The sequence below is a fragment of the Chrysemys picta genome, chromosome 1 (genome assembly GCF_011386835.1).
Source record: "Chrysemys picta bellii isolate R12L10 chromosome 1, ASM1138683v2, whole genome shotgun sequence".
In the NCBI taxonomy this organism is placed as follows: domain Eukaryota; kingdom Metazoa; phylum Chordata; order Testudines; family Emydidae; genus Chrysemys; species Chrysemys picta.
In genome coordinates, this window is record NC_088791.1 from 309,246,043 (window position 1) to 309,270,630 (window position 24,588).

The 24,588-nt window shown below is 42.0% G+C and overlaps 1 protein-coding gene across 7 annotated transcripts in view; it reads left to right on the forward strand.

Moving 5' to 3' along the window:
- Window positions 1-24,588, forward strand: part of FLT1 (fms related receptor tyrosine kinase 1) — a 147,973-nt gene that overhangs the window by 88,337 nt on the left and 35,048 nt on the right. For 6 of the 7 annotated variants that reach the window (XM_065581379.1, XM_008167458.4, XM_042842844.2 and 3 more), the window contains 4 exons: window positions 4,011-4,301; window positions 9,444-9,590; window positions 11,540-11,671; window positions 17,144-17,250. In XM_065581379.1, coding sequence (XP_065437451.1) covers window positions 4,011-4,301; window positions 9,444-9,590; window positions 11,540-11,671; window positions 17,144-17,250 — 677 coding nt within the window. Of the gene's footprint in view, window positions 1-4,010; window positions 4,302-4,449; window positions 4,679-9,443; window positions 9,591-11,539; window positions 11,672-17,143; window positions 17,251-24,588 lie in introns of those variants that run through there. The other variant, XM_008167472.4, reaches the window with a different exon arrangement.

Below are 24,588 nucleotides of genomic sequence, written 5' to 3' on the forward strand. Positions count from 1 at the left end.
TCCAGAGAAGGAGAACATGAATGCTTTTAGAGTCAGAAGTTGCCCGCCACAGCAAGGGAGGTCAGAAAGGACAATGAACATGGGGAAGAGCCCAAGCACAGTCTAAGCAGACAATACCTCCCTCTCCGATATGGCCCTTATTTTGAATTACTGTGTGGTTCAATCCTTGTCTTTTAGGTGGCAAGAAAGCCTGTGCTAGAGCAATGGGAAGAATTTTTTGGGGAGAGGGGGGCAGCTTCTCTCTGTCAGTGGCTGAAATAGCATCTGGAAATTTTTGGGGGGAGGGGTGACATGCTCCTCTCTGTCAGTGGCTGAAATAGCATCTGGAAAGTTAGCAGAGGTTAGGGCTGGAATTAGGGGGATGGAACTAGGGGTGCTATCGCACCCCCTGGCTTGAAGTGGTTTCCATTATATACAGGGTTTACAGTTTGGTTCAATGGCTCTCAGCACCCCCCTCTAAAAATTGTTCCAGCATCTCTGGGGCTGCTCCTGGCAGGAGGAGCAAGAGAGCACAGGTAAGGGGCTGGAGATGATCACGTGGGGTCAAACCCTCATGTTTATTATTGTAGAGCCCCTGGTATTTCTGAGGTTGGAGTTTAATTCTCATCTGTATTTGGGAGATTTATGAGGGTGCAACTTTACACCTCTCCCTTGAGGGGAGTGTGATTTGGGATCTCCAAGAAGTGAATCTGATATGCCCTTGAATAGCTTTTCCTTCCTATGGCCAGTCAAGAGCCAGGTCACTTTTAGGCTTTGTTTCAATGTGTTTTTAAATGTGCATTGTTGCCTTAGTCCATCAAATAACCATAAACATGTATCTTATGCAGAGAAAATATGGAGTGTTCCCTCCTGAAAGACTTCCTGCTCATTGATACTGGGGCAGTCTTGAGAGTAATTCCTGTGTGCCAAATTATACTGCGCTAGGCCCCTCCCCCCCAACCTGTCCCTTCCCCTACTTTTGGGGATGTTTTGCTGGCACACAGCAGACCCATGGGCGTGTTTGCAATTACTGAGGGTGAGACAGGAACGGCTCTGCCTTATCTCCCTGGTTTCCCAATGTCACTAGACGCGTTTTATTTTGAGATTCCTGATGGTGCTTGGCAAAGATAAACAAAATCTTCCATCAGGAAACCTGGGAGCTATTTCCACAGGAAGCTTCAAATCACTAAAGTAAATAAAACTCTTTTACATTATTCCAGCCATGTTACTTAGCTCGCCTCAGGCTATTAGATTTGGTGCTAGGTGTCATATATTAGGAATTTGGAGTCTTTAAACAAATTATTTGACTGGAATCTAGTGCATTTTTCTTTTGTCCTCAGACTTGTTTTTTTTTTTTTTTAGTGTTTTTCTTCACTGGTGACATCTAGGAAATATCCCAAATGTGACACCATAAAAGTAGTTATAGCTATGTTATTCTGAGGGCATATTATCCTTTCATGTTAAAAATAGGTCATCTCCCGCTGAGTCTCACGGTCCTCCTTGATTTTGTCGTAAGAGTTTTGCTTGGCTTTTCCTAGCCTTTACTGAGCACTGACATTTTCATAGCAAAAAAATTAAAAGAATTTTAGATGGATACTTTGCTACTTCTTGACACACTGGGACAAATTCAGAGCTGGTATAAGGCGGTGCTGTAACTCAAGCAAGCCAGATAGTATGCCTTAGGCAAGAGTTGGGCCCAGGGAAGTTGCTGCACCTCCTTACAGCAGGTCTGATTATGTCCTAATGTTTTAAAACAAACAACAAAGAGTCCTGTGGCACCTTATAGACTAACAGATGTATTGGAGCATAAGCTTTTGTGGGTGAATACCCACTTTGTCAGACGAAAGCTTATGCTCCAATACATCTGTTAGTCTATAACGTGCCACAGGACTCTTCGTTGCTTTTTACAAATCCAGACTAACACGGCTACCCCTCTGATACTTAAAACAAACCAGTTACCTCAAAGGCAAGTTTGGCTCTCAAGAGCTCTTGATTTACATTGGTTTTTCTGAGATCAAAATCTGATCTCTTGTAATCCTGGGTAAAGCAAAGAAGTTGCAGCAGTTACTCGTCAGCACCAAATATGGCCCAATAGCTCTTATTTTTCACTCTCATCCCTTAAATGTAAAGTTTTCCCCATGTCTCTGTGTGTGAGAGAGGTGAAAAAAGGCCAGACTACCAAGTGCATTATAAGAGCCCATATCCAATATCTTTGATTTAGCAGTTTCCGTTCAACTCATCTTTGACATTTCTGTATCAACGGAATGGAGAATCCACATTTCCTTCTCATTGCAATAATAAAGGTGGATTCAAACCACAAATTGTAGGTCCCTCTCTGGTTTCTGAGCACTTCCAAAATTGGAGGGAGTTTGGATCTGGGATTTGATACGAGCTCATTTACCCAATAGCTAACCGAATGGATCCATCCAAAATTAATATAGGGAAGTACAGTGTTAAATGTAAATATTGGTCAAGAGGAGTACATGTTTCTGACAGATAAGACAAGTGTATGAAAGCACGCAGTACAGTAATTCCATGTTCTAACAGAACAGACTGGAGTCCTAAGGAATAATAATACCAGATACAATCCCTGTTTCTATTATTTCAAGTGAAGTTCACAGACAAATGCTGTGGAAATTAACAATTAGAGAACAAATGAAATCTGCCACCTTTTGACATCAAGTTATATAAGTCCGTTGCAATTAAACAAGAAAGGGAAAATAATTTTAAATGAAACCAAGATAGGTTCCATTTTGGAACAGCAATTTTAACTTGATTTTCACCAGGAGCCTTCTACTTTCACTGAAGCCAATGGCATAATTCACCTTGGCTTCCATGGAGCAAGCTCAAGCCTCAAAAGGCTGCGTAATGGAGTGTAACCAGGCATGGGATAGCCAGCACTTTCCAGGCAAAGGAGGCTCCAATTTTCTGGTGATGAACCACAAATCTATTTTGATCTGTTGTTGGCTGAAGTAACAGCTGGTCAAACTACCCATTATGAATCATATTAGTTACAAATTTTGCAACATTTATGTTTAGCAAATTGTTGATGAGCTGATCCTGATTTTCTTTGAATCGACTCACTTTTTGCAAGTGTTCAGCTAATAGTTTGGATGAATAATTTTCATCCTATGGGCTGTTTGTGATCAAATATTAGCTCTGTAGTTGGTCACCTAGGTCACATGGTATTGTTTCTGGTCTCTGCTTGGGTGACTGAAATAGCTTACTTCTGGTGTGAATTCCCAGAAAAATAATCATTAATTCAAATAGTCTTTAAATCTTCAGGATTTGCAAGAGCTTTAATAAATACCCACCAGTTGTCTGAATACTCATGAATAACAAGCAATCGCTATAATAAAATATTGTGAATTGCCTTGTGCACTTCTATTGCCCAATATGTTCCCACTTTTTAAACTATTGCACTAGCTCTAGCTGAAACCAGATATTTCTCTCCCTGATCTTAGTGTGCCCTCTTTCAATACTTTCTGCTCTTTGTACTCTACTTCAGCTTGTCTTAACATGACGGGCCAGATCCTCAGCTAGGGCAAATCGCTTAGCTCCAGTGAAGTCAACTGAGAGTTGCCAATTTACACCAGCTGAAGAGCAACCCTCATGTATCCATCACAAGTGGAGAGTGCTCTCTTTGTTGAGTCAAGTGAAAAGAACAGAGGTAGGGTGGGTGAGGTAATATCTTTTATTGGACCTCGGTGAGAGAGACAAGCTTTGGGGCCACACAGAGCTCTTCTTTGTGGCTCAAAAGCTTGTCTCTCTCACCAACAGAAGTTGGTCCAATAAAATATATTACCTCACCCACCTTGTCTCTCTAATATCCTGGGACCGACACAGCTATAACTACACTGCGTACAAGATGAGAGGCAGTCCAGGATGTAGGAAGAAAGGCTAGAGACTTTAGCAGGAAGCCATTGAAAATATTAGCTGAAGGATCTTCAGGCTAACAGGAAAATAGAAATAATTTTAATTTTGACCAATGATTTTTCTTATAAACTAAAAATGTTCTTGATTTTTGACAGATGTGCCAAATGGATTTCATATTAATTTGGAAAAAATGCCCATTGAAGGAGAGAACCTGATATTGTCCTGTTCAGTCAACAAATTCCTGTACAAAGATATTGCTTGGATTTTGCCGAGGACAGTTAATAATCAAACAAAAGCAAGAAAGCACATCATTAAGGAATACTCCACTACCCTCATTCTCACCATCAAAAATGTTTCCCTGGAACACTCAGGGACCTATGCCTGCAGAGCAAGGAACATATACTCGGGGGAAGAAGTGCTTCAAAAGAAAGACGTTACAATTAGAGGTGAGCACTGCAACAAAAAGGCTGTTTACTCTCGGATCCTCAAATTTAAAAGCACAAGGAATGATTGTACAACACAAAACAATGTAAAACATTAAAGGACTCATTAAAAAGTCACAGTTGTCTCATATCATCTTGATTTTTATTACAGTTGCTACCTTTCAGGCTCTGAGGTGGTGCACCTCCAAAAATGGGTATGGACATAGGAGGAGTAGCGAAACAAAAGCATAACACATGGGCTTCCAGTTCAGTTCAGACGGGTGTGTTCTGCTTTGGCAAAGCTGGTGGAAGTTGGGGTTTGGAAGATCCCCTGTACTGCATTGTGTATGTTGTGTTGTTGTGTCCGTTGCTGCCTCCTACTGAGTGATAATGAAAACTTTGGACCAGTTTTATCTTCCACTTTGGTATCGGCCTCTTCGAAAGTCAAAGCTGCATAAACTGATTAACTTTATAAACTGCTGGTTTTGGTCAACAATGGACATTTAATAAGTTAATTTTGAAGTGTGGAATGAGCATTGAGATTGACTGGACTATCCATTTTTATTTCAATCGGATTTTGGTGGATTTATAAATATTACCTGCTGAGCAAGTTCTAATGCTTATTTATTTGAAATAATTTTCTATGCTAAGTACATTAATCTTATGAAGTATCTTCTCGAGGAAGGCCCTGTGGATGCAGGAAAGAAATAAAAATGTTGATATAATGCACAGACCTATCTTATCATTTTTAAAAACTGACAGAGATGAACCCTGTTTCTCCAAATAAATCCAGGTCGATTTCCCGTTGCTGTGTTGGTCAATTTTAAAGTTAATTATTGCACTACCAAAAAAGACCTGTGGACATCAGCAAGAGTTCTGTGGCTGGCATGAGGATAAAAGACCTTGTAATGTTATCATCTCATTAAAGTAGAAGTGCTACACTCGTTCCATTGACAAGGCTAAAGCCATCACAGTGAAATGTTTAATACATTCTTCCAAATTTAAATTTAAAATTAAGGCCATTAAAAAAATCCCTTCCTCTTGGTATGCAGATGACAATAGGATTTATTATGGGGATTAAGAAATGGCCAAACTACTGAAGGAGAATTAAGGGTAATCTAAACTTCCTTTTAAGCATTTCCTTTTTACATGATTTCACTACGAGGTGTTTCTGTGTATTATAAATTCAGTATTAGGAAGAAGTTACTATTTTTAATAGATCTGATAACTTTATTTTTTTACAATATGTAGCTTTTATAATTTTGGTTTCATTTATGACTGATCATTTATATAAGATTTACATAAGCCATAACAAAACAAGCCATAGTGACCAAAATAGCCACTGCAAACGAACAAAGTGGCTGTGCTTCTAAAATAGAGGGTGACAACATGACAACTCCTTGCGCTTGGGAACTCACCAGACTGTTTCCTCCTTTAGGTATTGGGACTGTGTCCCACGGCCAAACTTGTCTTTCACGTGGGAATTGCTTTTGTCAAGTGTGAAAGGGTAAACAATAGCATTTCCCCATCATGCCAGCTTCACGGAGCCTAAAATGCTTAGAAAACAATTAGTAACCTGGAAGTTGTCAGAGTAAAGAAAAGAATAATCATTTAGATCTTGAATGTCACCTACAGCCTTCTTGTGTACAGTAGCTCTTTTGTTCATTATTAGCATGATGGTTCCCAGAAACAATGTGTTCTTGCAAAGGAATTTGGGTCTCTTTCTTTCTCTCTCTTTTTAAAAAAAATATGCTTAAAAAGCAAGTGAAATGATAATGGTAATTGCTTTTAAAATGGGGTGAGCTTGTTTTGTTGTGACAATGCAGGTCTCCCTCTTTATGAGGCTGTACTTGAGAAAACATTTGGTGGACTGCAATGACAGGACTTTATGCATTTTTAATGGAATTGGAAGCCATAGTGCGGTAGCTTGTAGCAGTCGGTTGCTGGCAACAACCAGGTGATATGAGCCGGGGTCACAAACTGATGTCGTGATGAGAAACTGTCCATGTGTGGAATTGTTAAGTGATGATGTTATACCACATTGCCCCAAGGGACATCTTGATAGCCACTTCCTAGTGTGGTGTTGGCCAAGGCTCTGAACAGTTATGATGCTGTACAATGCTATGTTAGTGCCCAGGCGTAGCTGCCAGTGTTGGAAGGTGTGGAAGAACCTCAGTGAAACTGTGTGAGGAAAAGGGTTCTGCATTTGATGGTGAGATACAGTTATTGTCAGTGCTGATCTCATCAGATTAAGCTGAAGAATCATGTCAATTTCTGGCTGTTTCTCTAACTCCCTCTGAGTAGCGTATTACTTGGCGAGAATAATTATGTAATTTAAATTCTTTTTTTAAAAACGAGTGTTAAAATGCAACTGTGTATTTATATTTTCAAACTGTTTTTTTTTTAAAGGAGCATTAAGCTTACTAAGGTAAAAGTATGTGAAATGAAAAGTTATACAAAAAGTGCTAACAACTTTCCATGTTTTCCCTATTGCCAAGGATTGATTTTGCAATAGGGATTTTGCTTTCTCACAGCCATTTGAGTCATTGTACTCTGAAGTCATGGGGCCATGCTCTGCCCTCAGTGACACGTCCATGTAACTCCACTGGGCCAAATTCTGCCTACAGTGAGGTTCTCCGGGCGTAACTGAGGGCAGAACTGGTTCATCAGCCCATGTTTATGACCTCACAGAGAGACATGAGGCTATGATGCTAATGTGCAACATTCAGCATTAGGGGTGAGATTTTTCAAAAGCGCTGAGCAGTGACTTCACTTTGCTCCTACTGAAGACAATGGGAGCATTACCTGACTTCAACGGGAGCACAGTTAGGCCAACACTGAGTGCTTTTGAAAATCCCATCCTATGGCTTCACTCCAGCTTCAAACAGAGAAGCAGGTGGTCTGGGAGAGAGAAACCTCTTGTTTTAACCACGTCCTTGAAAACCCGCCAACTGCGGCAAAGAAATTATTTAAAATATGTGAATGGTAACTGGCTCAAAGTTTTAAGCAAGAAAGTGTTGCTCACTATGAAAACCCGTCTTTAGTGTATGGATATAAACAAATTAAAATTAATCAGAAATAACTTACAGAATGTGTGATTTGCCTTTGTTCTGTCATCCTGTCACACCTCATTTTGAATGGGTTGGTTGTGTTGTTCTGTGGGGATTATTTATAAATACAAAACTTGGACCAAGTGAATTAAATCTGTGTGTGAACATATTTTCAAACAATACATCTTCATAGACAGCTTATTTTGCTAAAATGGAACCATAATTTAAATGTCCAGGATCGATAGCTGAAAAGAGGGCAATCTTGTTGGATGGGGAGAAATCATTGTTGATGTTAATACCAATGCATATAGATTTGATGAAGAATGTACATCTGAACTTCACTCACTGGAATTGTTGTTTGTTGATAAGAACAGACTAATTGTTACACTATAAACACATAAGATAATGGTCATTGCCCCAAGGAATGTACATTTTAGCTTGGACATAGACAAAAAATCAGACACAGATGGTTCATAGATATGATGGAATTGATTTCAGGGTATAAAAGTCTAGCAGAGGTCATTCATTTCAGAAATTCTGAAAAGCTTTCAGTGCTTTTGAGTTAATACACATTATATAAATGGACTAAGAACTAGTGTGAAATGTATTGGAGACTTTTTAATCATGTCAGATAGTCGGATCATAGTGCAGATGGAAAGACCTGTTGGATCATGAAGTCCACCCTCCTGAAAGATTAGCATATAATGCTCCCAACAAAGGATGTGTCAGATATTAAACTGATGCTGTACTTGATCTTAGCATATAGATATATGTCACTGTGAGAAAGTAAACCCTAATCTTGGAAGTTTCCTTGCAGAGAAAGATTGCTGCATCAACCAGTTCCTGCAGGAACTGGGAATTCAAGGAAATCTGCAATGCAGTGCAGGATTGTGCAGGAATGCACTGCACTCTACAGGACCAAAGTACAAAAGGGATAATATAAGAAGTTGCAAATGTGGTAGAAAAGTTGTTGCTGTATAATCCCCATCAGTTCTGGGGCTATCCTCCTGAGCTTGGTGTAACAGCTTTCAACTTTGTGCAAGAAGGAAGGGGGAAATTGGTTGGTTTGGAAATGGGGAGGAAAACAACATCAGGATTGTCTGCTTGTTTTGGGTGCCCGGGGATGATTTAATATTGTGCTTGTTGAACTTTTTTGGGGGGGGGTTTCTTATCCTTGGTTGGTGGATGTGCATGCTGGACAGAATCAGAACACGCTGAGGTGTACTTTCAAAACACTGGCTAGAAAGTCATTGAACTCCATTTTATTTCATACATTTGAATGAATTTTAATCCATAGAAGTGGCTAATGTAAAATAGGAATTATTTGTTGTTATATAGCACTGAACCCTGGAACCCATACTTCTGCCCCTGGAATCAGTGTTTTAGACACTTGCATTATGGGAGGGGATGTTGCCTGGGGAAAACAGACACATTTCCCACAAATGCAAGGACTATTTGTGTTTGGCTAGCTGGCATGTGGTTTTGCCAAGATTTCTTGAGTTCAGCTAAACACAAAAGCCAAAGATATACGAAGACTTGGAGGTACAACTCAATGATTCAGTGCTCACACTTTGGTTTTGAAGTATGATAGTTTACTGAATAAGGCTCACAGTAAAGTTGATCTTCACAGTGAGTAAACAATGTAAATTTTATTCTTGCACAGACTAGTATATATGCAACATCTAACTGTATAAAGCTGTCACTAATTCAGGGATATTCTAACCTAAGGACCAGATCCCTTAGAATCTATTTAAAATCTTGCACTTCATAGTACATTTCTCCTGAAAATATGTAAAATCCAAGGATCACAAAGAGTCTTAATTGTCTTAACACAGCATCTGTTGGTGGATCGTTTCCATTATGATCTGTATTAGATCCAGTTACAACTGATGAAAGGAAATTATCTCAAAAGGAAAAGGCATCACTAAGCCACACTAAATATTCTTTTCAAACAGGGATAGTAAGTAGGGAAAGCGTAAGCTTGGAATTTGGTAGCATGTCTCCAGAAAGCTCTGACATTTTAAAAGATCATTAATGACCATGCAAGAGATTATTTTAAATATATACACACATGATTATAGGAATGTAATCGTTGAACTCTCGTTTTATGTTGTAGCTCAGGAAGCACCATCCCTCCTGCGCAACCTCAGTGATCAGATTGTGAACACCAGCAATTCTGCTACTTTAGAATGTCAGGCTCAAGGCATCCCTGAGCCCCAGATATCCTGGTTTAAAAACCACGAAGAAATACAGCAAGAACCAGGTGAGAGCTGCAAACACCCTTTCCCCTCCTCATTCTCTTCTCTCATATCTGCTCTGTATCTCTTCAGCTATGTCTACACCACACAGCTTTTAGCGACAGGTCTGTGTGCCACAGCCGTGCCACTAAAAGTCGTGCAGTGTAGCCACTGTTTGTCAGCTGTCATGCCGACAAAAAACGTCCACCCCCAACGAGCAGCGTTTGCGTTGTCGGCAGGACACACTGTTCACCCTGGCACATGTCGCCAGCAAAACTTTTGTCTTTCAGGGTTTTGTTTTATTAATCACCTCTGAAAGACAAAAGTTTTGTTGTTTAATTGCCAGTGTACACATAGCCTTAGATACTTATGTCCCCTTATTACCATAGTGTCTGAGCACTTCACAATCTTTAACGTATTCATCCTGACAACATCCCTGTGAGGTTGGGCAGAACTTTCCCCTCCCCACTTTTACAAGTGGGAGAACGTAGCCTCTCTGTGCCTAAGTTACTTTTGCCCATGGTCACACAGAAAATCCATGGGAGAGCAAGAAATTTGAGCATGGGTCTCCCAAGGCTAGCACCCTAACCACTGGACAGATCTGGTATTGGGATACCAGAGCAGAATTGGAATTCATCTGCCTGTAATAGGGGGGTCCATTTGTCATGTCGCATTACATCCTATTATGAGAAATCCAGGAGCTGTTATTGTGTTGAATTTGGATTTGCTTTTCTTGCCATAACTAGAAAAGAGCTGGGGGAGGGGGCAGTGTAGAGCTGGATTATCATTGCATTGGGGTTTGGGTTCAAGGCTCAGTTGAGGCTAAATGTTCAGCTAAAATGGCACCAAAATCATGCAAACCATTCTTGGGAGACTTCAGCCCCATTTGGTAGGAATCTCGGATGGGGAAATGTAATGAGATTTCAGCCATATCCTAACCAGAACTGGAAAATAGGGCTCTATTGGTTTTACATCTGATCTGTAACCAAGATTTGACTACAGAAATTAGAATCCAATCCCCAGTCCCTTGTAGCAAAATCCAAGGAGGTTTGTGTTCAAGCTTCTGGCTTTGGCCATCTCTAATTATTTTGTAAGGAACGTAAGCAACTGGAAAAAACGTAGAACGTTTACCAATAATAATCCCCAGACCACAGTATGCTCTTGCAGCAATAAGACACCAAACCAGATATAGGACCCAATCCGGCAAACACTTAGTACTGAGCACATTGGTTACAATGGGACCAACGTGAATACTCCCATTGACTTCAGTGGGACGACTACCTGTGTGTTTAAAGTTAAGCACATTTAAGTGTTTGCCTGGATTGAGGTTTAAGTCCAGTACTAAGCATTACACCCAGAAATAACAGGTTTCAGAGTAGCAGCCGTGTTAGTCTGTATCTGCAAAAAGAAGAACAGGAGTATTTGTGGCACCTTAGAGACTAACAAATTTATTAGAGCATAAGCTTTCGTGGACTACAGCCCACTTCTTCGGATGCATATAGAATGGACTCTGTATCTGTACGAGTTTTTTCATGAGGTTGATGGATTTCCACTCCATACGGCTAAATGCAGTGCCTTGCATAATGACATAATGACTTATGCCTTGCATAAGTCCATTCTATATGCATCCGAAGAAGTGGGCTGTAGTCCACGAAAGCTTATGCTCTAATAAATTTGTTAGTCTCTAAGGTGCCACAAGTACCCAGAAATAAAGCACTTTCAAGAGCATCGCCATCGAAGGAGCCTTCTTACTAATGTAAGTGCTGTATAAACACCAGTTTCCACCAGCGCCTCAGAACCTGTGACCACTTTGTAACTCTGAAACCAACATGCAGAATTAAGGACCCATCCACCCCCTAGGGTGTTATGTAATGTCTGGGTCATCCCTAATCATCAGAAGAGGATTGTTTTACAGAAAGAGTTGTCTTTGTTTATATGCCACGTCCCACTCATGTAAAGATCTTTCACTCCACAGGAATAATTTTAGCGCCAGGAAGCAAAATGCTGTTTATCGAAAGAGTCCAAGAGGAGGATGAAGGACTTTACCGGTGTATAGCCACCAACCTAAAAGGATCTGTGGAGAGTGCCGCTTATGTCACTGTACAAGGTAAAGCATTGCAGTAGATGGAAACAAGACAAAAATCGCTCCAAGTTCTTATTCTCTATTTGATCTACTTTTCCTCTTTTCCCCTCTTATTTTCTCTAAGCGGCTTATAAGTGGAGTTCTTGCTCTGACTAGGAAGGCAGGTAAGGGGCTTGTTGATCATGTGTGATTTCTGACTACAGCAGTTTGAAGGAAGTCTTAGCAGGGGGAATGCACCAGGTTGGAAAGGAAGCCAATGGGAAATGCTAACTCATAATGTGTTTATACTGACCTCAGAAGAAGAATTGCTTCAATCCAACAAAGAGAGGGTCAGGGAAGAAGATAAATGTAAATGTAGTGTAATAAAAAACCCAACCCATTCATTTTCTCACTTCAGGCTACTATAAGCTGGAAAGAGACATTTTTGATATTTTCCTTTTCTTGGTTTTAATATAAAGTGGGCTGCTATGTCCAACCAGAAGAGTTTTCCAGTAAACAAATACATCTTTCAAAGGTATTTACTATAGGAGCTAGGGGTTGTTATTGTTACTCCTCCTGAGGATACTCATGCTATTCATGTGACCGTCCAGTCTTCTTTTTTTTTAATTCTCTTGGCCTCGATGGTGCCTTGTGGCAATGAGTTCCACAGGCTAATTGTGCATTGCGTGAACAAGTATTTTATTTTATCAGATTTAAACGTGTCATTTTTCAACTTCATTGAATGTCCCCCGTACCATTAATTATTGTGTGCACTTTTGACACAACCTCTTTTCTCAACTCAACAGTCCCAAGCTTTTCAATCTCTCTTCATAGGAGACATTTTAATTAGGCAAAATATGAATAGCTCCTCCAGGCAAAGACTGTCTCCCTGTGTTTTCGTACAGCTTGTAGTACAATAGAATCCCATTCCTGTTTGTCTGGGTACTGCCACAACACATACAATGTGATAAAGAAATCAGGATTGACATGTTCTAGTTGCAAGTTCTTTGGCTTTTTTGGCACATTGGCAAGTTCATCGCTGTAAAGGTCAGAGGTATCAATGTGTATATATGAGCAGGGCTACATAGGGACTTGTCGCTTGCTATGTTTTGGGGAGTAATTTTAAATTTGTGTGGGCATTCTAAAAAAAAATGACTCATCTTAGAGTGCTTGCAGTTTAACACACCCAGCAGATTAGCTAATTAGTCTGGACAATGTAATATTACCTTGAATTGATTATGAATGCAATTGTATTTTGTTATTTACTGATAACATTTTATGGGCTAGTTTCTGGGGAAGCAGTGTCTCCTTGTTGCCTGACCCAGGGGAGACAGGGAGGATAGTGGATTCCTGTCTGGATAGGTGTCCTTCATGGATGATAGAGCGCTTTTGGATGGTTCTGATAAAAAGCTTTAGCCAAATAAAAGTGGGGTCCAGTGAGTTAAAGACGCCCCAGCACTGATGTCTGGAAAAGGAAAGAGACAAATCATTTAATCAGCCCCACTCCCTCCCCAAAAAAACCATGCTCAGGGAGAACACATCCTCACCCTGTCTCTCCCACCCTCGTGAAATCTCTGTGGTCTCAGCAAGGGGACAATGGTCAAATGAAGAGTGATCCCTGCCATCATCCCCAAGCAGCTCATCATCTCCTGAATGACTGTTCCTCTTTCGAGGGACATGGAATTGTAGCCACTCACACAACTTTGGCTCGGAGGTTTGAGTCTGGGCTCAACTCTAGTTTTTACTGCATTCTCGAAAATGCATAGTGTACAATTTCTGCTGGTGTTACAGAAAATACTGACATTTTTGATCTGCATACAGTAGCTCGCCAAGTACAGTAGAGCATATGAAAGAAAGCCGGGCAAGTGCCTCGTGTCCATGGCTATGTTTAACAGGCTGGAAAAGTGGTTTGCAAAATAACCAGGAAGGAAACTGTCTGCTCTTTTTATTTCCTTTGAAAAAAAGTTCTTATACTTACAGATAATACAATGTGTTATTTTTGTATCAGAAAGGGAAGAATGGACTGCGGAATCCAAGAGCGTTCTTTAAATAATCACAGTCCTTGTTTAGTTTGGAAGCCACACATGTAGGACAGTCTGTGGAAGACATGTAGCCATAAAAACGTCACCGTAAGCCATCAAATCACCTTCAGCTTAAGAACTGAATGGGAAATAATAGAATGAGTACAAATAGCAAATCAGAGTGAGGCACCTACACCTGGACAAAACGATCCTTTTAAATGATGCAGAAGATTTTCTGTGACTGTTTGCTGTGGAAGGAGTGAGTGCAAGTTATTTATTGCAGCTTACACGTAAGGGTCAGAGGGTCCTGTGGCACCTTTAAGACTAACAGAAGTATTGCATCTGAAGAAGTGAGGTTCTTACCCACGAAAGCTTATGCTCCCAATACTTCTGTTAGTCTTAAAGGTGCCACAGGACCCTCTGTTGCTTTTTACAGATTCAGACTAACACGGCTACACCTCTGATACTTAGGGGTCAGTTCAGCCACTTGTCACACTGCTCAGACCTCCAGTTGGAGAACCGTTTAATAAAGCCCTCTCATTGAAGTTTGGCTCTGTAGGTATTATGCACACTGCAAAGGGGTGTGTCTCAGTTAAGTAGCTAGTTTATGAAGGGGTAGGATGATGTAAGAAGGGGGATAGGTGTAAAAGAAGGAGATAGTTTTATAATTTATACCCCGTTAAATTCAGGCTTCCACCCAAATAAACAAACAATAATGTAGCTTGGTTTAAAGCTGCCTCTGAACAGCTTCATATGACTCTCAGAGATATGACAAAGGAACTATTAGTTGTGCTAGACATTATTCAGCTGGTCTGAACTCATGACAATAGTTTGCTGCTTACTTGTACGTTTTTTATATTGACAAACACGTTATAGTAGCTTGTGCATAGGGGCCCAATCCAACACTCACTGCAGTCAATGGGAATGTTTTCCCTAACTATAATGGGAGGTGAAACTAGCCCATGGTTAGAAAACAGACTCTAATATTTTGTTTGTGTGGCTATGAAATAGATAGTCTTTCTGAGTGTATGGTGGGCGGTTATTAGTCTGCTTCCATGCTGCCTTGGGCTGTGTCTCAGACTGCCCAAGCTAAGCAGGGCTAGGTCAGATCAGATCAGTGCTTGGATGGAAAAGCCTTGGGAGCTGCTGGAAATGGTACTGGTGTTTCTGGTTCAGTGCTGAACCAGGGACACAGCGTGGCATGCACCATACTGCACTCATGGATGTGCTGCCTCACAGACGAAAGAGAAAATCGTCAGGATGAGAAGTGAAACTGACGTCCTAACTACCTGCGTTCGCTACAGAGGCTGTGACTTCTTCACAAGAGTAGGGTTCTTAAATCTGCCAATTGAGATGAATCCCAGCTTAGATAAGGATGTTCTACTGACCTAAATTGTCCTTGCAGTTTCAAATGGATACACTATCCTCCTTCACGTCACTTCTTAACAATTGCATAGCATACTGTAGCGGTGAAAAAGCTGCTGCGTTCCACTTCAGCTTGTGGGTGCCGTGATTTCTGTGTTAAGGAATCAAAGGGGTAACCGTGTTAGTCTGGATCTGTAAAAGCAGCAAAGAGTCCTGTGGCACCTTATAGACTAACAGGCGTATTGGAGCATGAACTTTCATGGGTGAATACCCACAGGACTCTTTGCTGTGTTAAGGAATAGTGACAGACACTCTTTCCCCTCCAGCTGCTGCTGAATAAATGTCAGAAACTATTCCTTGTAACTTGCACAAGCACTGAGTCACGTTCACAGGATAAACAAGAATATGGATGTGTAAATACACAGTCTGGAGAAGGTCCTGTATTATGTTAAAGGACAAATAGTCTGCAGCTCAAAGCACATTTGTCATAATAACATTATAAAGGAAAGCATCATTTGCATTGTATTTGAAATTGAGTTGCTTTTTTTAAGTACTCACACCTGAGAGAGATTAATCACATCCCAGGGTTTGGAAAAATAAATGCCTTGAATCTCAATTTGTAGTTGTATTCATATTTTTTATTTTGCTAGAACTTACTCTCATAGCTCCAATAGGGACATGCCTGAGGAGTCTTTTAAATATTGGACATGAGCAGGAATCTGATTATCACCTTCACAATTCCTGCATGGCAGACTTGTCACCGCTGCAGAAAACAATTCAAACACTGAACAAAGCTCTGCAGACTTGTTTAAAACTAGGCACCACATACCCCTTAGTTACCCTATCAGCCCACCAGTGAGACATCACTCCTTCTTTCAATTGTCAGATATGGTGCCAAATTTCAAAACTGCTGCAAGTGTGGCCAACTAAAAATGGTGAAATCATGCTCATAACTGCTGTGCCATGTCCCCTCTCTCTCCGTCTGAAAGCTGTGCACTTGAGTCTGAATTGTGTGAGTATCACAATAAGGGACGGAGCGTGGGTTTTTGCATTTACTACCAATAAGGGAGCGTATCATTGTGACATGATCACAGCATTTGCAAAACATTCTGCTGTGAAGACATTTTATGAGACCCGAAGAAACAGTATGAAATGAAATTTTATTCTGGATATTTTTTAAGCACCAGCAGGAGATTGAATATTTTCCAGATTTAGTAGTTTTAATATTTTCTTCCTGCTCCCGTTTTTCTCATTTGTAATTTCTGCATTGATTTTGATCAACTCTCCCTACGCTCACTATGGGTATGTCTACACTGCAAATAAAAACCTGCGGCTGGCCCATGCCAGCTGACTCGGGCTGCCGGGCTGTTTCATTGCAGTATAGACTTCCAGGCTCAGGCTGGAGCCTGAGCTCCGGGGCCCTCCCACTCCCAGGAGTCCTAGAGCCCGGGCTTCAGCCCAAGCCCGGAAGTCGATACAGCAATGAAACAGACCAACAGCCTGAGCCCTCTGAGCCTGAGTCAGCTGGCAAGGGCCAGCTGTGGGTGTCTAACTGCAGCGCAGACCTACCCTAAGGGTGTGACCCTGCCAGCCGTCACATGGTATAGAGGGGGTGCTGCTTGGGAAGGCATATGTGGGATCTGACCCCGCACCACTGATGTCCGTGGGAGTCACACAAGAGGCAGTACAGGAACCACTGAGGGCCGAGGCTGGTCATAGCTGGGGCAATGCTGCTAAGCTCTCCTCCCTGCAGTGGGAATAGAGAGCACAGCAACCAGTTTCTTGAAAAACAGGTACTCCATCATCACATCTCTAATGTCACAGGCAAGTGAGCCACCTCTTAGCATTTTGCTGCCTGTCCTACGCTATCTCCCAAACCCCCAAAAAGGATTGAGCTCTGCGCTAGCAAGCTCTCCAGCAAGGGTGTCTAGAGTTTAATTTCAGTGTGTGTATTGCAGTGGGTTTTGTCCAGGGGGTGAATTTTTCTAGGTTCTGAGAGCCATTAACATCCCTGGAAAGGAAGTTGGTTGTTACTGATATGTTCTTCAGATACAGTTTAAATGCCCAGGGAAAGCAAAGTCTGCTGTTCGGAGTGTAGTTCTATAAAATGTTTGTTACTTCATTTCCCCAGGAACATCAGAGAGATCAAACCTGGAGCTAATAACTCTGACATGTACCTGTGTGGCTGCTACGCTCTTCTGGCTCCTATTAACGCTCTTTATACGCAAGCTAAAAAGGGTAAGAACGGTTGAATAATTACTATGCTTCCCCCTGCTCCACTTTTCGCACTGGTAATTGCTCTGGTTAGAAAATGTTCCTACTGCAAATGAGATTCATGAACATTACATTAATTTACCTGGTCTTCTACACCAGGTGCAAAGTGGGTGCAAAATGCTAATCACTTTGGACTGTAAATCACTACAGAAGGTGCAAAGCAGGAGTGAATCAGCTGCTAAGGTCTAGAGCCTTAAAGATGTTTACACACACAACTCCCATTGATTTCAGCCGAAGTGAGGCTATGTCTACACTACCGACCTGCAGCTGTGCTGCTGTAAGGTCTTTCATGTAGCTGCTCTATCCTGCTGGCATAATTAAACCATCCCTAATGAGCAGTGGTAGCTATGTTGGCAGGAGAGTGTCTCCCGCTGACATAACGCTGTCAACACCGGTACTTCTGTCGGTGAAACTTATGTCAGTCAGGGGTCTGTTTTTTTCACACCCCTGACTGACAAAGTTTTGCCGACAAAAATGCTGGTGTAGACACCTTTGAGGATCTGGGCCTAAGTGCCTGCAAATGTTGACTCTTCAGGGTAAATAGAAAAACAGGGTCTGGAAAGGCCAGGTCTTTGCACTGGTGTAACTATGTCACTTAGGGATGTGATTTTTTTTACTGAAATAGGTGTACCAGTACAACCTCTACCATGGATGCAGTAATACCAGGATAAAAGGTGCCTCGTACTGGTGTAACTTATTCCCCTTCCCTCAGAGGAGTAGCTATAGTGGTATAAAGCATTTTTCTACCAATATAACTGTCCAAAAGCCTTGTCTGCACTACAGGTTATTTCGGTATAACTTACGGCGCTCAGGGGTGTGAATAATCCACACCCTTGAGAGACGTAAATTATACTGACCTAAGCACTGGTGTAGATAGCGCTATGTCAGCGGGACATAGCTACTGCCTCTCGCGGAGGCAGGAGTTATTAAGCCGACAGGAGAGTTCTCTCCTATCGGCTTAGAGTGTCTCCACCACAAGTGGCACAGCATTGCAGCTGCACCGATGTAAGTGCTGTACTGTAGATGTAGCCTAAGGGAAGTTGTACCCCTTGTGTGTGTAGAAAAGCACTAAGGCCACTTTACAGAGATCTGACAGTGTAAAAGGGCCTTAGTGTAAACTTAAAATGTACTTTGTGCCCACTTTAGGGCCCCTTTACACTGCCACGTGGTGTAAAGTAATCTTAGGCCTTGGCTACACTTGCAGCTGTACAGCGCTGTGAGGTAAACCTGTCTTCGTACAGCTGAGTAGGGAAAAGCGCTGCAGTCTGTCCACACTGACAGCTGCCAGCGCAGTGGCGTGGCCACACTTGCAACATTTGCAGCTGTGTTGGGAGCGGTGCATTATGGGCAGCTATCCCAGCATTCATGTGGCTGCAACGTGCTTTTCAAAATGGGTGGGGTGGGGTGGATTGTGACAGGGAGTGTGGGGGGAGAGAGAGTGCTTTTTGGAGCATGTCAGCACTCTATTTTGCAAGTTCCAAACTCCCGGCCCCCTGCTCATTCATTCACTCACTCAAAGCAAACATCAAACTATTTGCTTTTTCTCTGTGGTAGAGCTTTGAAACCGGCACTTCCGCATTCCTGCAGCCTGTCACAACAATGGACAGGATTGGCCACTTGACAAGGTGATCAGTACAGCGCTGCAGGTTGATTCCTGGTACACACTCACAGGGGAGAGTTGTAGCCACGCCGCTGTATCGCTTATGCTTCTCGAGGAGGTGGAGTACCTGCAGCGGTGTACTCAGGGAGTGCCCTGCCAGTGTGGACGGGGAGGGGCTTTACAGCGCAGTAACTTGCAAGTGTAGCCAAGGCCTTAGTTTAACTGAGGCAATGTCTATGCTATAGAGGCTATGCCGGCATAGCTATGGTGTTGTAGCTATATTGGCATAATCCTGTAGTGTAGACTCTGCCTATACCGATGGAAGAGGTTTTTATGTCGCTCTAGGAACTCCACCTCCCAACGACGGTAACTAGGTTGACAGAAGCATTTTCCCATTGACCTACCTGTGGCCACATTGGGGGTTAGATTGGCACAGCTACATCTCTATGGGGTTGTGACCCAGTGGTGCCTAGGGCAGCCCTCACTGGAAATGCCAAGGTCAGGGCAGGCTGCAAAAGGGAGAGCAGATACTCCCAAGGCTGGTGAGTAACACTGAAGTTAAACTCCCCAACCAATCATAAACTGTGCTTCTGATCCCCCACACTGGTTATCAAGCAACAACAACAACAACAAAAATCACACAGCTTCCTTATTGCATTCCAGTTCTCTGGCTCCCAATCAGCAGCTAAGTCCAGTATAGTGAGAAGTTGTTTTAAAACTCTGTTCACTATACAAAATGTTCTTCTGATCCCAAAGGGTCAGCCACATTGCCAGGTCAATATTAGGTTGGATCTTACCCAAAATACCATGCTGCCAGCCAATCCTTTAGTGTCTAAAACTAAAGGTTTATTATAAAGAAAAAAGAAAGAACAAGAAGAGAGATGTCACATGGTAAAGCAGTCACATACATACAAAGACTTCAAAGTCCATATATCAGGTTCCTAGCAGTATTGGTGAGTTTTCTGGCTTGAAAGTCCCTCTGGAATACATTCACAGCTTGGAGACGTCATTCAGTCCTTTGTTCAGAGCTCCAGTTTGTAGCAAAGTTCCTCCAGAGGTAAGAAGCGGGACTGAAGACAAAATGGAGATGATGCAGCTGCATTATATATTCCTTTTGCCTTGTGGCTTGTACTTCCTTTGTTCCAAACACAAGCTGTCTAGCACATGGTATGGAAAAACCTTAGAGTTCTGTCCATAGGCATGCCCTTACATGCCTTGCTGAGTTATAAGGTGTAGTTGCTGGTTCCTTTCAATGGGTTCATTATATAGTTGATGGCCCTTGGTGGGCCATCAAGCTGGCTCAGTGCTGATGCCATTCTGTCTGAGGGTGTCACCCAGAGACACAGCACAAGTTTAGAAATACAGATATGCCCTACATATCTATAACTCATAATACAAAGGTGATACACACATAAAAACAAGATTATCAGACTTGGCAAATTATAACATTTTCGCAGATAACTTACATGGCATATCTGGCACAACTCATTGCAATTTTACAACATTGGTATTCACAGACAGCTGCAGCAGCACAGGAGTCTGCAAACAGAGCTGTAAACAGGGGAGTTTGAGTGGGAGTTTGCAAGGGGAGTTTGCAAGGGGAGACTAAGCGAGGCAGGCAGAGGAACAGACAGGTTAGTGAAGGGAGTGTGTGGTGTTCTGGCAGTGTTTTGGTGCTCGTTGGGTTTTTTTTTTTATTTTTTTTTATTTTTTTTTTTTTTTTGCTGTGGGTAGTGGTGTTTTGGTTTAGTTTGTGTTTCCCGGACTAAACAGGATTTAGAGGGGAAGGCTATGACAGATACAGAGGCAGCAGTGGTAGTGACCCAAGCAGTGGAAGACACAATGAAGATGACTGGATGTGGAAGCTGCAGCATGTACATGATCCTGGAGGGGATACCTGAAAAGAGTTTTGTCTGCATGAAGTGCCGCCTGATAGAGCTGATGGAAGAAAAGATAGAGGATTGGAGATGCAGGTGGAAACTCTGGTTGAGTTTAGAAGGGGATTCGAGCAGATGATGGAGCAAAAACATGAGGAGGCTGAAGGGAAAAGCTCAGACTTGCAGATGGAAGCAGGACCAAAGAACTCTGAGGGGGACTGCTGGGTGAGGAAAGTGGACAGTGGAAGCATGTGACTAAGAGAACCAGGCAGAGGAAAAGACGGGCTAGTGAAGGAGAAATAGAGCTCAGGAACAGGTTTGCGGAGTTGGAAAATGAAGAAGGGGCACAGTAGGTGACCACTGAAGGTGAGAGGGCAAGGAAGAAGAGAAGAGTAGCTAGTCCTATAGGAAGAGGGGAAGAGTCAATGGAGATAACACCACCAAATATGAGCCCCAGGAGGATATGGGATGGGTTGCAGAGGATTGCAAGGGAGAATAGGAATTGAGAGGACTTGCAGCCAGAGGGAACAGGGGATAGACCAGAGAATCGCACCATCACCAGGAAAAGGCAGGTCTATGTGATTGGGGATTCCTTACTGAGAAGAATAGACAGGCCTGTAACCAGAGCTGATCCAGAGAACAGAAGGGTGTGCTGTCTGCTGGGTGCTAAGATACAGGACATGGACCTGAGGCTGAAGAGGATCCTAACGGGAGCGGGGAAAAAAATCCATTGATTGTCCGTCATGTGGGAACAAATGATACAGCTAGATTCTCGCTGGAATGTATCAAAGTAGACTATGCCAGGCTGGGAAAGACGCTTAAGGAAATAGAGGCTCAGGTTATCTTCCGTGGGATTCTGCCTGTTCCTAGAGAAGGGCAACAAGGTGTGACAAGATTATGACAATCAACTGATGGCTCAGGCAGTGGTGCTATAAGGAGGGCTTTGGGATGTATGGCCATTGGGAGGCATTCATGGATGGAGGACTGTTCTCTCGAGATGGACTTCACCTCAGTAGGGAGGGAAATAGACTTCTAGGGTGGAGGCTGGCACAACTGATTAAGAGAGAAAGTTTAAAGAAACTAGGAATTTGGGGGAGATGGTTGGGAGATGTCCAGGTAATCTCCACGCCAGATTTTAACATTGAGAGGGAAGAAAACGAAGTAAGAAAGGATACAGCCATGGGTAGGAGAATGGACATAAGGAGGAAGGGTAGTGTAGATACCAGTCTAATAGGTGATACTGGTGGTAGAATGTCTGTGCCTAATTGGGTAAAGAATGTGAGTGAAGCCAAACAGCAAAAAATAAGATGTTTGTACACCAATGCGAGGAGCCTAGGTAACAAAATGGAGGAACTAGAGTTACTGATGCAGGAAGTGAAACCAGATATTATAGGGAATGGATAACAGAAATATGGTGGAATAGTAGTCATGACTGGAGTACAGGTATTGAAGGGTGTGTGCTGTTTAGGAAAGACAGAAATAAAGGCAAAGGTGGTGGAGTAGCATTGTATATCAATGGTGAGATAGACTGTAAAGAAATAAGAAGTGATGGAATGGATAAGACAGTCTGTCTGGGTAAAAATCACATGGAGAAGAAAGCTACTAGAGCCTCCCCTGGGATAGTGCTTGAGGTGTGCTATAGACCACTGGGATCTGATTTGGATATGGATAGAGACCTCTTTATAATGAAGTAAATACTAATGGGAATTGAGACTAACTTCCCAGATATAGACTGGAGGACAAGTGCTAGTAATAATAATAGGGCTCAAATTTTCCTGGATGTGATAGCGGATGGATTCCTTCACCAAGTAGTTGCTGAACCAACAAGAGGGAATGCCATTTTAGATTTGGTTTTGGTGAGTAGTGAGGACTCCATAGAAGAAATGGGTGTAGGGAACAACCTTGGTTCGAGCAATCATGAGCTAATTCAGTTCAAACTAAATGGAAGGATAAACAAAAATAGATCTGTGACTAGGGTTTTTGATTTTAAAAGGGCTAACTTAAAAAAATTAAGGGAATTAGTTAGGGAAGTGGATTTGACTGAAGAAATTGTGGATCTAAAGGCGGAGGAGGCCTGGAATTACTTCAAGTCAAAGTTGCAGAAACTATCAGAAGCTTGCATCCCAAGAAAGGGGAAAAAAATTCATAGGCAGGAGTTGTAGACCAAGCTGGATGAGCAAGCATCTCAGAGAGGTGATAAAGCAAAAAGCCTACAAGGAGTGGAATATGGGAGGGATTAGCAAGGAAAGCTACCTTATTGAGGTCAGAACATGTAGGGATAAAGTGAGAAAGGCCAAAAGCCATGTAGAGTTGGACCTTTCAAAGGGAATTAAAACCAATAGTAAAAGGTTCTATAGCCATATAAATAAGAAGAAAACAAAGAAAGAAGAAGTGGGACCACTAAACACTGAGGATGGAGTGGAGGTTAAGGATAATCTAGGCGTGGCCCAATATCTAAACAAATACTTTGCCTCAGTCTTTAATGAGGCTAATGAGGCGCTTAGGGATAATGGTAGGATGACAAATGGGAATGAGGATATGGAGGTAGATATTACCACATCCGAGGTAGAAGCCAAACTCGAACAGCTTAATGGGACTAAATCGGAGGGGGCCAGATAATCTTCATCCAAGAATATTAAAGGAACTGGCACATGAAATTGCAAGCCCATTCGCAAGAATTTTTAATGAATCTGTAAACTCAGGGGTTGTAGCGTAGGACTGGAGAATTGCTAACATAGTTCCTATTTTTAAGAAAGGGGGGAAAAGTGATCCAGGTAACTACAGTGTTAGTTTGACATCTGTAGTATGCAAGGTCTTGGAAAAAAATCTGAAGGAGAAAGTAGTTAAGGACATTGAGGTCAATGGTAATTGGGACAAAATACAACATGGTTTTACAAAAGGTAGATTGTGCCAAACCAACCTGATCTCCTTCTTTGAGAAGGTAACAGATCTTTTAGACAAAGGAAACGCAGTGGATCTAATTTACCTCGATTTCAGTAAGGCATTTGATACAGTTCCACATGGGAAATTATTAGCTAAATTGGAAAAGATGGGGATCAATATGAAAATTGAAAGGTGGATAAGGAACTGGTTAAATGGGAGACTACAACGGATCATACTGAAAGGTGAACTGTCAGGCTGGAGGGAGGTTACTAGTGGAGTTCCTCAGGGATCAGTTTTGGGACCAATCTTTTTATTATTAACCTTGGCACAAAAAGTGGGAAAGTGCTAATAAAGTATGCGGATGACACAAAGCTGGGAAGTATTGCCAATACAAAGAAGGACCAGGATATCATACAGGAAGATCTGGATGACCTTGTAAACTGAAGTAATAGTAATAGGATAAAATTTAATAGTGAAAAGTGCAAGGTCATGCATTTAGGGATTAATAACAAGAATTTTTGTTATAAGCTGAGGATGCATCAGTTGGAAGTAACAGAGGAGGAGAAGGACCTCGGAGTATCGGTTGATCACAGGAGGACTATGAGCCACCAATGTGATATGGCCATGAAAAAATCTAATGCGGTCTTGGGATGCATCAGGCGGGGTATTTCCAGTAGAGATAAGGAGGTATTAGTACCGTTATACAAGGCACTGGTGAGACCTCATCTGGAATACTGTGTGCAGTTCTGGTCTTCCATGTTTAAGAAGGATGAATTCAAACTGGAACAGGTACAGAGAAGGGCTACTAGGATGATTCAAGGAATGGAAAACCTGTCTTATGAAAGGAGACTCAAAGAGCTTGGCTTGTTTAGCCTAACCAAAAGAAGGCTGAGGGGAGATATGTTTGCTCTAAATAAATATATCAGAGGGATACATACCAGG